The following is a 13,197-nucleotide window of genomic DNA, read 5'->3' as shown; positions in this document are numbered from 1 at the left end:
GACTATTATCAGAAGCTTCCGAGTCACTACCAAAGTCGTCATCAGAAGTATCGTCAAAACTAACACTTTCTGCTCCTGACAAAGTCTGTAGATAATGTTCTCTTGCCTGCAGTTTCATTTGTTTTAAGTGCTGTAGCTCTCTGAGGATGATGCTCTGGAGACCTCTTAGAGCTTCATCAGTTAGGGAACAGGACGAACCTTTAAAATTGAACATAAGTAAAAATAACAATTAATAGAAAATTTAGATGTTTTAACTCTTGATAGGTTTATACATTACTTAAAAACATACTTTTAAATTTGCCGCTCGATAACAGGCGGGGAAGCTCCTTTAGAGCATCTTCATAGGATGACAGAGATTTCCAATGACGGTCCATCTCTGCTACGAGGATCCTCTTTTCCTCTTCCAGTCTCTTTACTGTCATAATGCCATCGAATGCCCTCCTTTTTGTGGCAAGACTGACAGAGTCTGAAATGCATTTAGGAAAAAGACAAATTAACTCAGTTTGAATTTGTAATAAAGTTTAGGTCAACACCTGGAGTATCTAGCCACATTATCTGTCAGGTATGATGACAGTATAAAATGTATTAGTGTATGTTTATTTACCACTGTCTGATTGCTGCCATGGCAATGTTGTGTCACCGGACAGGATCTCTTCTAAAGATAGTGCTTCTGTGCCTGTAACAGTCTTGTAGTTTTCTAAAGCCAATGCTAAGACGTTTTTCTCCTGTCTTATTTTGCGACGAGCCTTGGCACGAGCTTTGTTTCCGTCTATGTCTTTATAAAGACGCTGAGATCGCCTTTTGATGCTCGCAGCCAGAACCTCAATTCTGCCTGCCAAGGAGTCCGGATCAGTTGTGCTAGATGTTGCTGATGATGATAAATAAGGGAAATGCAGTTAACATAGAAGTACTTTTGGAACTTCCTCTAATTTTTGAACTCTAATAGCTCACCTTCTGCCCACTCCTTAATATCATGGACCCAGTCATCAAGTTGACTGTCAGTCACCAAAAGCTCAATTTTTAAGGACTCCAAGTTCTGATGTTGTTTTTGAAGAGCTTTTGTGGCCTGCATTGTCAATTTCAAAGAAATAAAAAAAAATCAGATCACAGCATGTATAGGAATTAACAAACATCAACAGTTTCACTACCTTCTGATATCGACGGGTTAGTGAGGTGGCCAAGTTGTCAAGTTTTTGCTGATTCCAGCGCATGGCCATAAGAGTCAGCATGTCTGTCCGTCCTGCAAACAGAAAGAGGCCCCCAATAGTAGAGTTTTCCTTTATCGTAATTAGTTAAAATTTCAGGAAAGAAATCTTTGGTCTTCTCACCAGCTTTTGACATATGTTTTGTCGTAACAGCAATCCTTGAGAGAAATGCATTGCACTGCTCAACTTCTTCCCCTAGAGTCAAGCCAGCACCATCTTGATATGCTCCACTCCACTTAGCCTAAATAAAAGCATGCACGCACAAACAATATCAACTGAGTCAACGATGTTCATGCAGTTATGTTCTAGCAAGGTTATTCCATGTCTAGTCAGTTTTCCTTACCTCACATTTGAAGTCATGGGCTTTGGCATGGAACACGGAGAGGAATGGCTTCATTTGAAGCAGGTGCTGGAGCTCAGGACAGTTTTTCGATACTTTCTCAAGATATGGCCAGTACTTGCATGTTACATCCATGCAAAAAAATGTGATCCGTCTGTTGGCCAGCCTTTGCTGCAAGTACAAGGGATATGCATATATCTCACCCCTATACATGTTCAGGGCACAAAGTAGCACCCCATGTCTGCACACCGCTAGCTCCAATCCCTCCCCGTCCAGTTTGCTGCTGGATCTGTGAGAGGTCTCTCTGGCTGCTGACCATTGCCCACCACAGACACCTCTTCCAGAAGTCTAGAATGCATAAAATTAAGTCAGGCACGCCGTCATTACAGGCTAAAAGGTTACTGTCGTTATACATTTATAATCTGCAGTCTTACATGTTTGGTTGATTTGTGTATATAGTCCACAAATTGTCTTACGTCTTCATCCTTGGCTATGAACAGGTCCTGAAATAGGGCCTGTTCCTCCGATCTGAAAAAAAAAAAAAAAAAAAAAGCACTTAATAGGTGTTATGGTCCACAGGTAGTGAACATCACTAACTTATACAAATTGTTATATTGAACACATTTTACAATACCTTGCTGCATTCTTGAAACGGTAATGCTTGCGGTTTCCATCCACTGAAACTGCAAGCATATCCAGGGTACAAGCTTGACACTTGAAGGGATCCTTCCTTAACATTTTATCCAACTCATATCTTATAGCTTCCCACTCAAAAAAACTTTTCAGGAAGTTGTCAGCTGATATCTTTCCTGTCTGATTTAAAATGAGAGATATAAATATATAAATAATAATTAAAAACAAACTAAAGAAAGGACATAGTTGTCCAAATCCCAGGTATCAGGATATGTGTTCTTCAAGTTTTAGGTGTGTCTCTGGCACAAAACATCTCATTCAATAAATTTTGATGTTACTACATATGATCTGAATGCTGAATGAATGAGGTGGTACCTCAGCCATTTGATTCAAGTGTGTTTAACCAGTTACATCAAAAGGTTGAAGAACATAACTACTCAAGAATTGAGTCAGACGGCCCTTATGGGATATGTACGTCAAAGTACTCACACGGCCAAAGCGGACGGTTCGTTGGTCTAACATTTTAAGAAATGCTTGACAGGAGAGACCTGGTGCTGCCATCTTCATTTCTTCAAATGTAAAAAGCACATCAGTTGCATATAGAGTGGAAAAGTGAAGGGTAGCTGGCCAGTAATCAGTTAAATTTAGATCATGTACTCCACATGTCCAACTAGCCTCACATCCCTCACACCTCAGCTCTGGCATGCTGAGATCATAACGACCTAAAACACCAAAAAAATGTAAAAGTTGTAATACTTAATTATTTTAGTGTCAGGTTGACATTGTGTCACAAACAATTCCTTGTAGTCAGCAAACAAACATACTTAATATTTAAATTTTGCTAACATTGGTTTTTATTATGTTTTGATTTTGATTCATGAAAAAAATAAAGTTATTCATACCATTGATTGTGACGACAGTGACAGCCTTTCCTGCTTTGATCCTCAAACACTCTGATGGACAATCACAAATTCTAACTGGGATCTCCACAGGTACGAATCGTGCTAAAGAGGTTGACATGTTTAAAATATGAATTCACCTAAACTGTATTAACACATTGTAACTAATATATGCAGAACCAGATGACCTAAAAACCAGAACATTCAAAATACAGTCAAAAGTTAACAGTAAGAAAAACACTCTGAGGAGTGTTTAAACAGTACAAATAAAAAGCTTAATTAATACCTTGAACTTACCATCATGGCAAAGAGTTGTATTTAAAACATAGGTAGTTGGAGGCAATGGCTGGAAGAACCCAGCTATGATGGTTTCTCTGTTGTGAAAGACATGTTTGGTGTGCATCATCACATCACATTTTTCACAAAAGAAGGGGTGTGGTAGGCAATCACGACACCGAAGTGCAGATGGATTATTTCCACAATGCTGGCATAAGTGTGCTGACACACTTTGCTGAGCTGCCATGGTGTTAACCAGACGGGGTCTTTCTGCTTTCCAACTCTCTGAAAAAAGGCTTTTTCTTCTGCTCCAGTTTGTGGAAGCCAGAGGAGCTTTTGGCACTACTGGTTGACCTGCAGCATCATTCAGTGAGCTCTGGAGTTCTTGTAGAAAAGACTCTTTTAAAAAATAAAAAAATGTTTTACATATTAGAAACGTATGGCACATAGAAGATGCTTAGAAGAAATACAATAAGATCTACTACAGACATACCAACAGTCTCTGGAGCAAAGGCAACTTCACAATGAATGTTAGAGGGTTGAGAGGGACAGCTGGTCTTCCGACGGTGGGGCACTTTAAAAATAAAATAAACAAATATAAAAGTAAGGAGTATATCTAACATCTTACTTAAAGCAACATTTCAAAGTACAATTTCAATTTAATAACTGTATTACATTCCCATATCTTAAGATTAAAATTTGTAGTAGAAACCGGTTCCTACCGGTAACTAAAAAATTAAGAAAGTAATTTATACTGTCAGACAAATGGAGGAACAACACGTTTGTTTGTAACCTTTTGTAACAAGGTATGTCTCTAAATACATATACATCAACTGCTGGAAATACATTCACTCTGTTTCAACTGCATTCTACTGTATGTCAAAACAGAAAAAATCCTCACTTAAATAACTAACATGTTCTATGTTGTGGAGTAATTTCTATTCAGCATACTATTACCGTATAATTGAAAATAATTATGTGCTGGGGAAAGTTATCAATCCTCTAAGAAATAGTGATTTGTTTCAAAAAGCAGATAAATATCAACATTATAGATGTAAAAACAAACAGAATAAATTACTTGGTTAAAAAAATATATATTGCCAAAATATCAAGTAATGAATGCATTAATTTAGTGATATATGTGTCAAAAATGTGTCATATATGTATATATGTGTCATATCTACATACATGTTTTAAAAGAAGTACTTACTCTTACGTAATTGATTTCTTGTTGATCTAGGCCTCTTATATAGTATGTTTCCATCTTTGTCCCTTTTTCTCCACCTTACTGTGGGTTCAGGGATCTGCGTAGGTACTTGATCTTTATCTTTCTTCAGATCAACAATTAAGTCATCAAGTTTTTGAAGCTCAACATTTATTTTATGCTGATGTATCGCAGCATCCAGGACCATTAATGGATCGGGGATGTTTGAGACACTCATGGTGATGGACAAACAAACAAACAAACAAACAAAACAAACAAACAGAACTGTTGACAAATTATGTGAAGAATAGACAAATTAAGAACACAAAGATGACGAAGAGATATGACAAAAAAGATGACGCAGAGATTTGACAAACGTGGCTCTTAAAAGTGCCTTTTGTGGGTGCTATGAATGAGCAGAAATGTATGTCCGATGAATATCTCAAAGAAGAACCTGTTGACATAAAAACAAAATAAATGTTCAGATTTCGGAAGTTATTTATTTCAACGTAGACAGGTGGAGAGAACTTTGGCTGTAATGACCCAAGTTCGTTTTTAATTCAAATGCATGACCTAGCTGCAATCAGTGTATTCAGAAAACCTTTAGGATCATCACAGCCTAGGGTTGTTATAGCAACCCTCAAATTATACAACAAACAATTCTGTGACTCTATCATGGCTAATTAAATGTATTAAGTGCAGGTTCAGCTGAACTCTCTGGGCTCCAAGAGGCTAATGTAGCTAGCTAATGTAGCTAGCTAATGTAGCTAGCGGCAACAAAAATTAAAAAAATACATGTTACAAACGTGTCCAAATGTCTTCAACCATTCGCGGCACAGTCCTACTACCATTAAGTCCTACAACTGCAATCACATTCTGTAGTATTTTCTTTTGTTTTATAATACAAAACCATTTCTGACAGATTCAGGTTTGTACTCACCGGGGTCCAATGTCGCATGCGATGACGTCAGCTTCTTCTTCTTCTTAGATTTATGGACGGGTGGGATCTGTCCTTATTTTTATTTTAATCAAACGTTTACAGAACCGTCTGGCATGTAATCACAAAAGGAAATGCACCCTCACTCTTCTTAAACATTTTTATTAAAATTATTTTTTTTATTATTAATGGACTGCAAACGACTTCGGAGGTGCATGCCGCTATTATCTGTAACCTCATAAACTCCAAATAACATACGTATTCCTTTCTTTTTTTATTATTGTGTAAAAATTAGAATGTTATGTCCTTTACAATCATGAAGTTACGATGAAATCAGTGAAACTGGTGTAATTCGTGTCTGCTGTTAAGAAATAAACAGACATGTAGATAAAATCGCGGCTTCAGAGAACCGGAGGATCTTTTAAAACTGAAGTAAAATTAACTAAATTGTTAAAAACCTACAAATACATCTGCTATGCACGAATTGTGTGCCTTTACAAAAATAGAACAGACTCGTCATCTTATTTGTTCCTAGATCGTCGGTTTTGGACGCTTAGGGAGCCGTACAGCATTCAATGGGAGAACCCTTCTCGTCACATATTGACGCGAACGGGGTACCCGACGCGTCAATATGTGACGCTGAGGGAACCTGCCCAAGCGTCAATATATGACGAGTCGGGAGTGAGAACGTGTTGTTAAATCCTCCCAAATGTCCCATATTAAATCCTCCCAAATGTCCCATCATAAATCCTCCAAAATGTCCCATTATAAATACATCAAATGTCCATATTAAATCCTCCCAAATGTCCCATATTAAATCCTCTCAAATGTCATATATTAAATCCTCCCAAATGTGCCATGTTAAATCCTCCCAAATGTCCCATATGAAATACTCCCAAATGTCCCATTATGAATCCTCCCAAATGTCCCATACTAAATCCTTCCAAATGCCCCATTATAAATCCTCCCAAATGTCCCATGATAAATCCTCCCAAATGTCCCATATTAAATCCTCCTAAGTGTCCCATATTAAATCCCCCCAAATGTCCCATACGAAATACTCCCAAATGTCCCATTATAAATCCTCCCAAATGTCCCATGTTAAATCCTCTTGCTGAGGAAACATTTCAGACAAATATTGGGATCTGTAATTTACATCAACTGAAATAATTCAAGACCTCTAGTTGTTTTGGTTCAGCTTTCATATTTTTTTGTCTTAAAAAAATTAATTCAGTTAATTTCTTCTGGAATGTGATTGTCGCTCCATCCTATCTCAGTGGGGACTTATGTCGTTTTTGCACCAGCCAACAGTGGACCCCTGTCGTTCTGTACAAACCAAGTGGGTACCTTTACTAATGCAAATCAAGGTCCCCTCTTTGTCTGCTAAGAACGACATGGCAGCACCACTTTGAATAGTTAAAGACAGAGGAGCAACTTACCACATTAAGAGACAAAAATGTTTATTAAAAATATATACTTCTTGTTTATACTGTAGACCTTGTTATTAATTCATGTCATCATTAAATGGCATTCAAAATATTATTCAAAAGTATGTGGCCATAATTTCACTTTTTTGGCAATATTTGTATTGTAAAGAATTAATTAAATAATAATTCATAATTATAATTATAATAACTATAATTACAGCCCTGACAGCCCAAATGCAGAGATCCCAAATGACGGGGCTGGAGATGTTTTGTTTAGTCATGAGAAGATCATAGCTGTTCCTCATAGGAGCAAATTTGCAGCTGGCATTGTTCAATTTGAAGACACCCCTGAATACACGGAAGTAGCTGAAGCCACTGGAACGTACCTGAGAATCAGAGACTTACTAAAGGTTCCCCTCGAAGCTTGTCAAAGAGAAAATGAAATGTTTGTCACATTGATTCAGAACACAACATGGACATTTTTTTGGTGAGGATTTTCTCATCCTCACCAAACTGGATCATTTTAGTGAGTTAAATCATCAATTTCTTAAAAGAGTTCAAGTAATTCATTGTAGTAAGCAAATACTCTTTAGGTCAAAAAATTAGTACAGACAGTTCTATTGCAGTAGATTAAGGTCCCCACTTGGATATGTAGACGTCACTCAGAGATCCAGGTCCCCTCTTGGCAATTTCTTATCATATTATGGTAATAGAGCTTTAATGTAAATTTTATTTTAGATTTTTGCTTTTTCAACAAACTAGAAACAGAAGTTCCCTCTTGGCAGGATAGGACATGCGTCTCGTGTTGGTAGGGTGGGTGTGTATTGGTGTTTTATTTCAATGCCAAAGTTATGTATGGAGCACTTTTAAAAACAGACTAACACTGCACCAAAGTGTTGTAAAAAGGGATAATAATAATAAAATAAATTGATGAAAAGACAGAATTTACTGGTTTGTGAAGGGCCTTAAAATATGTGTTTACTTTGGTGTTATATGAATAAACAAAAATTAAATGGCTCTCAGAACTTCAATTAATGACAAATATCTGGCATAAGATCTGATTTAACAACATACTTGCTTTTTTATTAAATCATCTGCATTCTAAGAAAAACAATTGATGTCTCTTTTACTCATTTCGTTACCTCTTTTTGAACTCTAGTGAGCCTTTGAAATCAACATCTCTTTGACCTGAACTTGATTATTGCATTACAGTGTCTTGCAGGAATGTGAGCTGCCTCCATGTATGGGTCAACTAGGAGCTAATGGGCTAACACTGTTCTGAAAGGTTGCTGTGACACATGAGCTCAATGTTTCTCTGCCAGTTCTTCCTGAAAAACAAAACCACCTTCAAGACTGAATCTAATCTCTTGTTTCTTTCGTTACTAAAAAGCTAAATTTACAATTCAATTGGATGCTGGCTCAAGATTTGGATGCAATTCATCCTGGAAACCAAGTTCTTGTGAATACACTATAATGCATCTATTTTTATTATTTGTTATTCTGATTGGGTGACATCTTTTACTAACACTATAGAATGGGTTTACTTATAAAAATTTTGTCCCATGAAACCTGGCTGTATACTCTGACATGGTACATCATGCAAACTTTACTGCATTTTCCAGTATTTTGAAGCACGCTGCAGGGTACTTTTAGTTAGGAAAATATAATTTCCAGAATCAGATACAAAGCTAGATAACAGTCTGGTATGCATGTGTAAAAATCTAAATCCTAAATATATTTGAGTAGTTCTTGATAAAGTGTTGAGCATGGAGGGGGGAGGGTTGTTTGTTAAATGGGTTAAAGAATTACATGCTCTCTCTATAGTTACTATCCTCTGTTATAAATAAGAAGCAGCTAGAATATCAGTGCCAGAATAGAATGGTCCTGAAACTGTTTGGTTCTGTATGGTTTAGCTAGTATGATAAATAATTCTGTGTTTTCCTTCTATCTCTGTTAGCTAGTTGCAAAGCTAAAGCTAAAGGAAATTACATGTTAGGAAACACCGTCAAAGCTAAGATTACAGGATATGACAAACTAGGTAATGCCCTTTTTGGGATGTAGCTTAGAGAGAGGCTAACAAAGGGAATGGAAAACAGTTCTGGGGTGCCATTTTGTCTGTTAGCTCTTAAAGGTAGCAGGTCATAATGAACCAGCTGTATGTTGGAATTAATAGATGGAATTCGTGAATTCAGCTCACTGACTCTTACATCAAGAACTCAGCATGGAGAACAGATGATTCTTTACAAATGTTGTTGGGATCTGTGATTGTTTGAGTTTGGTTTTGGAATTTTGTTATTTTCATCATTTTTGGTGTTCCTTAGTTTTTTCTATTTATTTCTACTTTGTTTTCTTCTGTTCTTCCTTAGTGATTCTAATTAGGTTAATTTCTTTGTCTAGTATTTATTTTAGTTATTCTAGTTTCTGCGTTCCTTTCGGGCTCAGGCTGAAGAGTAGACATGGGTTCCGTTCCCATGGGCCCACCACCTATGAGAGAGGCCAAAGGGGTCGGGTGCAATGTGTGATGGGTGGCAGCTGAGGGAGGGGGCCCTGGCGGTCCGAACCATGGTTGCAGAAGCTGGCTCTTGGGACATGGAATGTCACCTCTCTGATGGAGAAGAAGCCGGAGCTAGTGTGAGGTTGAGAGGTTCCGGCTAGAAATAGTTGGTCTCACCTCGACGCATAGCTCTGGTTCTGGAACCAGTCTCCTTGAGAGGGGCTCTCAAGGAGACTTCCTCTCTGGAGTTGCCCACAGTGAGAGGCATCGGGCAGGAGTGGGCATACTTGTTGCTCCCCGTCTCGGTGCCTGTATGTTGGGGTTTACCCCGGTGAATGAGAGGGTAGACTCCCTCCGCCTACGGGTGGGAGGATGGGTCCTGACTGTTGCTTGTGCTTACGGGCCGAAAGACAGTTCAGATTACCCACCTTTCTTGGAATCCTTAGAGGGGGTACTGGAGAGTGCCACTCCTAGGGACTCCCTTGTTCTGCTGGGGGACTTCAACGCTCACATGGGCAATGACAGTGAGACCTGGAGGGGAGTGGTTGGGAGGAACGGCCTCCCCGATTCTGAATTTGAGTGGTGTTCTGTTGTTGGACTTCTGTGCTCGTCACGGATTGTCCATAACAAACACTATGTTCAGGCATAAGGGTGTCCATATGTGCACTTCGGGCTCGTTTCTGGTGAGAGTTGGACTCCGCCAGGGACTTTGTCATCGTTTCATCGGTTCTGCGGCCGTATGTCTTGGACACTCGGGTGAAGAGAGGTGCCGAGCTGTCCACTGATCACTACCTGGTGGTGAGTTGGCTCCAGTGATGGGGGAGGATGCCGGTCAGACCTGGCACGCCCAAACGTGTTGTGAGGGTCTGCTAGGAGAGTCCTCACATGAGAGGAGACAGAGCTTTAACTTCCATCTCCGGCAGAACTTTGAACACATTCCGGGGGAGGAGAGGGGACATTGAGTCTGAGTGGACCATGTTCCGTGCCTCCATATCGTAGCTGTGGCCACGAGGCTGTCGGTGCCTGTCGCGGTGGCAACCCTCGAACCCGTTGGTGAACACCTTCAGTGAGGGATGCTGTCAAGCTGAAGGAATCCTACCGGCCCATTTTATCCTGTGGGACTCCAGAAGTAGCTGATGGGTACCGGCAGGCGAAGCTGCATGTGGCTTGGGTGGTTGCTGAGGCAAAATCTCGGGCGTGGGAGGAGTTTGGAGAGGCCATGGAGAAAGACTTCGCAAGGCTTCGAGGCAATTCCGGTCCACCATCTGGCGTCTCAGCAGGGGGAAGCAGTATGGCACCAACACTGTTAATAGTGGGGATGTTGTGCTGCTAACCTCAACTTGAGATGTTGTGGACCGGTGGGCAGAATACTTTGAAGACCTCCTCAATCCCACCAACATGCCTTCCATTGAGGAAGCTGAGCCTGGGGACTCTGGGTTGGGCTCTCCAATCTCTGAGGACAAGGTCGCCGAGGTGGTTAAAAAGCTCCTCGGTGGCAGGGCCCCAGGGGTAGATGAGATCTGCCCGGAGTTCCTTAAGGGCTCTGGATGTTGTAGGGTTGTGTTGGCTGATGCGACTCTGCAATATCGCATGGACATCGGGGGCAGTTCCCCTGGATTGGCAGACTGGGGTGGTGGTCCCCCTGTTCAAAAAGGGGGACCGGAGGGTGTGCTCCAATTATAGAGGGGTCACACTCTTAAGCCTCCCTGGCAAGGTCTATTCAGGGGTCCTGGAGAGCAGGGTCCGTCGGATAGTCGAACCTCGGATTCAGGAAGAGCAGTGTGGATTTCGTCCTGGTTGTGGAACACCTGACCAGCTCTTCACCCTCAGCAGGGTCCTGGAGGGTGCGTGGGTGTTTGCCCAACTGGTCTACATGTGTTTTATGGACTTGGAGAAGGCGTTCGACCGTGTCCCTTGGGGAGCCCTGTGGGGGGTTCTCCGGGAGTATGGGGTACCGGGCCCTTTGATACGGGCTGTCAGGTCCCTGTATGACCGGTGTCAGAGTCTGGTCTGCATTGCCGGCAGTAATTCGGGCTCATTTCTGGTGAGAGTTGGACTCCGCCAGGGCTGCCCTTTGTCACCGATTCTGTTCATTACGCACCGAGGCGGACTCGAGAGGAGCTCGAGTCCGTGAGGGACTTGAGAAAAGCACAAGGAGGCGGGGTCTCGGGAGGAGCACTAGGGAGCTTGGGTGGAGCACGAGGGAGTGACAAAGGGTCACTAGGGGGCGACAAGGAAACACTGAAAACACTAGAGAACATGGAGGGAGGACCGGAGGCTCACAGGGGACACTAGAAGGCTCACAGGGTACACTGGGAAACTCGGAAGTAGCACAGGGAAACTCGGAATTTGCACAGGGAAACTCGGAAGTAGCACAGGGAAACAACAAAGGAACACAAAACCCGCAAACTGGGGCAGAAAAAGCCACTAACCACGCCGCCTGTCAGCCTGGAGCCAGGTGGGCCACCTGGAACCCCATCACCATGGGGACTGTGGCTGGAAACAAGGCTTGGCCCGGTCCTGGAGGCTGACATGCCGGCAGAAACAATGGTAGGGATGGACTCGAGAGCGGAGTCTGGAACGGGATCGAGAGCAGAGTCTGGAACGGGCTCGAGAGCGGAGTGTTTTTTCTGGATGAACTCGTCGTATAGTTCAAACAGCTGAGTTTCTCTTGAATTGGTTGAACAGGTGAGTAAAATCCTCTTCGGAATCCATCTTAAAGATGTTGGTTTGAGTGGACCGGGATTCGTGAGTGGTGGCTGGTCGGGTATGACAATGGTTCCTCCATATATCATAGTCCGAATCAAGACCGATTTCTTCCAGCAGCAGCAGAGATGGCAGGATCTCTACGTCCCTGTAGAGATCCCTCTGAGCCAACTCCAACTGCTGCTGGATCCATACCTCCTGGTACGCCTGAGCCATGAAAGCTGCTTCCTCATGTCGTTCTGGTCGGATCATTCTGTCATGAAGTGGTGGCTCAGGATGAGAGGAGAAATGATGGTTTAAAAAAGTAAATCCAGAAAATAACTCAGTCCAGTATAATCCAAAATGCCGGGCAGCACGGCCCAGCAGAAACCAGGGCTCGACGCCAGTAGCAACTGGTTAAACCAAGGATCAGACTGACAGAGCACACAGAAACGGACAACTAGACGCCAAGTGCGACAAGGACCCGACAAAGACACAGAGACACAGGTGACACTAAATACACATGAGGTAATCAGGGAATGAGATACACCTCGGGGGTAATCAAGGGGAGACAGGACAACAGAAACTCAGGGATACGGAAACTCAAAATAAATACATAGAAAAACACAGATTCTGACAATGTCACTTACTTTACCTCGGGGAAAATAATAAAACAGCTGTTTATTCATTTTGGGAATGAACTGAGTTTTCAGAACGCTGGTTTGTAATCTATTAATAAAGTTTGACTGACCTATCTGACTATTTTGTTGACATTCCATTTAGCGCAGTTCCATCTAATGGATGCATAACGTAACCCCAGCCTCTACTGTAGCGTCTATTCTATGCGCCTTAAAATGCGGTGCGCCTTATATATGAAAAAAGTCTTAAAATAGGCCATTCATTGAAGGTGCGCCTTATAGTGTGGAAAATACGGTATCTCAGGATCTTGTTCACAAATGAGGGAAGAAGGGAGCGAGAGATAGACAGGCAGATTGGTGCAGCGTCTGCCCTGAAACGGGCGCTGTACCGGTCTGTTGTGGTGAAGAGAGAGCTGTGTCAAAAAGCGAAGCTTTACAGGTCTTACAGGTCAATCTACG

The 13,197-nt window shown here is 41.6% G+C and overlaps 1 protein-coding gene across 1 annotated transcript; it reads right to left on the bottom strand.

Annotated features, from left to right (window-relative positions):
* Positions 1-596: 596 nt before the first annotated feature.
* On the bottom strand, positions 597-2,283 carry LOC111609570. Its single transcript, XM_023338712.1, has 7 exons — positions 2,180-2,283; positions 2,022-2,073; positions 1,549-1,716; positions 1,329-1,446; positions 1,149-1,240; positions 952-1,066; positions 597-868 (listed from the first exon to the last, which is right to left on the bottom strand). Exons 1-7 carry the CDS (start codon positions 2,281-2,283, stop codon positions 597-599), a joined length of 921 nt encoding a protein of 306 aa, XP_023194480.1.
* Between the last annotated feature and the right edge of the window lie 10,914 nt (positions 2,284-13,197).

The sequence above is a fragment of the Xiphophorus maculatus genome, chromosome 8, assembly GCF_002775205.1.
Source record: "Xiphophorus maculatus strain JP 163 A chromosome 8, X_maculatus-5.0-male, whole genome shotgun sequence".
Classification (NCBI taxonomy): Eukaryota; Metazoa; Chordata; class Actinopteri; order Cyprinodontiformes; family Poeciliidae; genus Xiphophorus; species Xiphophorus maculatus.
This window is presented reverse-complemented; position numbering and strand designations above follow the sequence as displayed.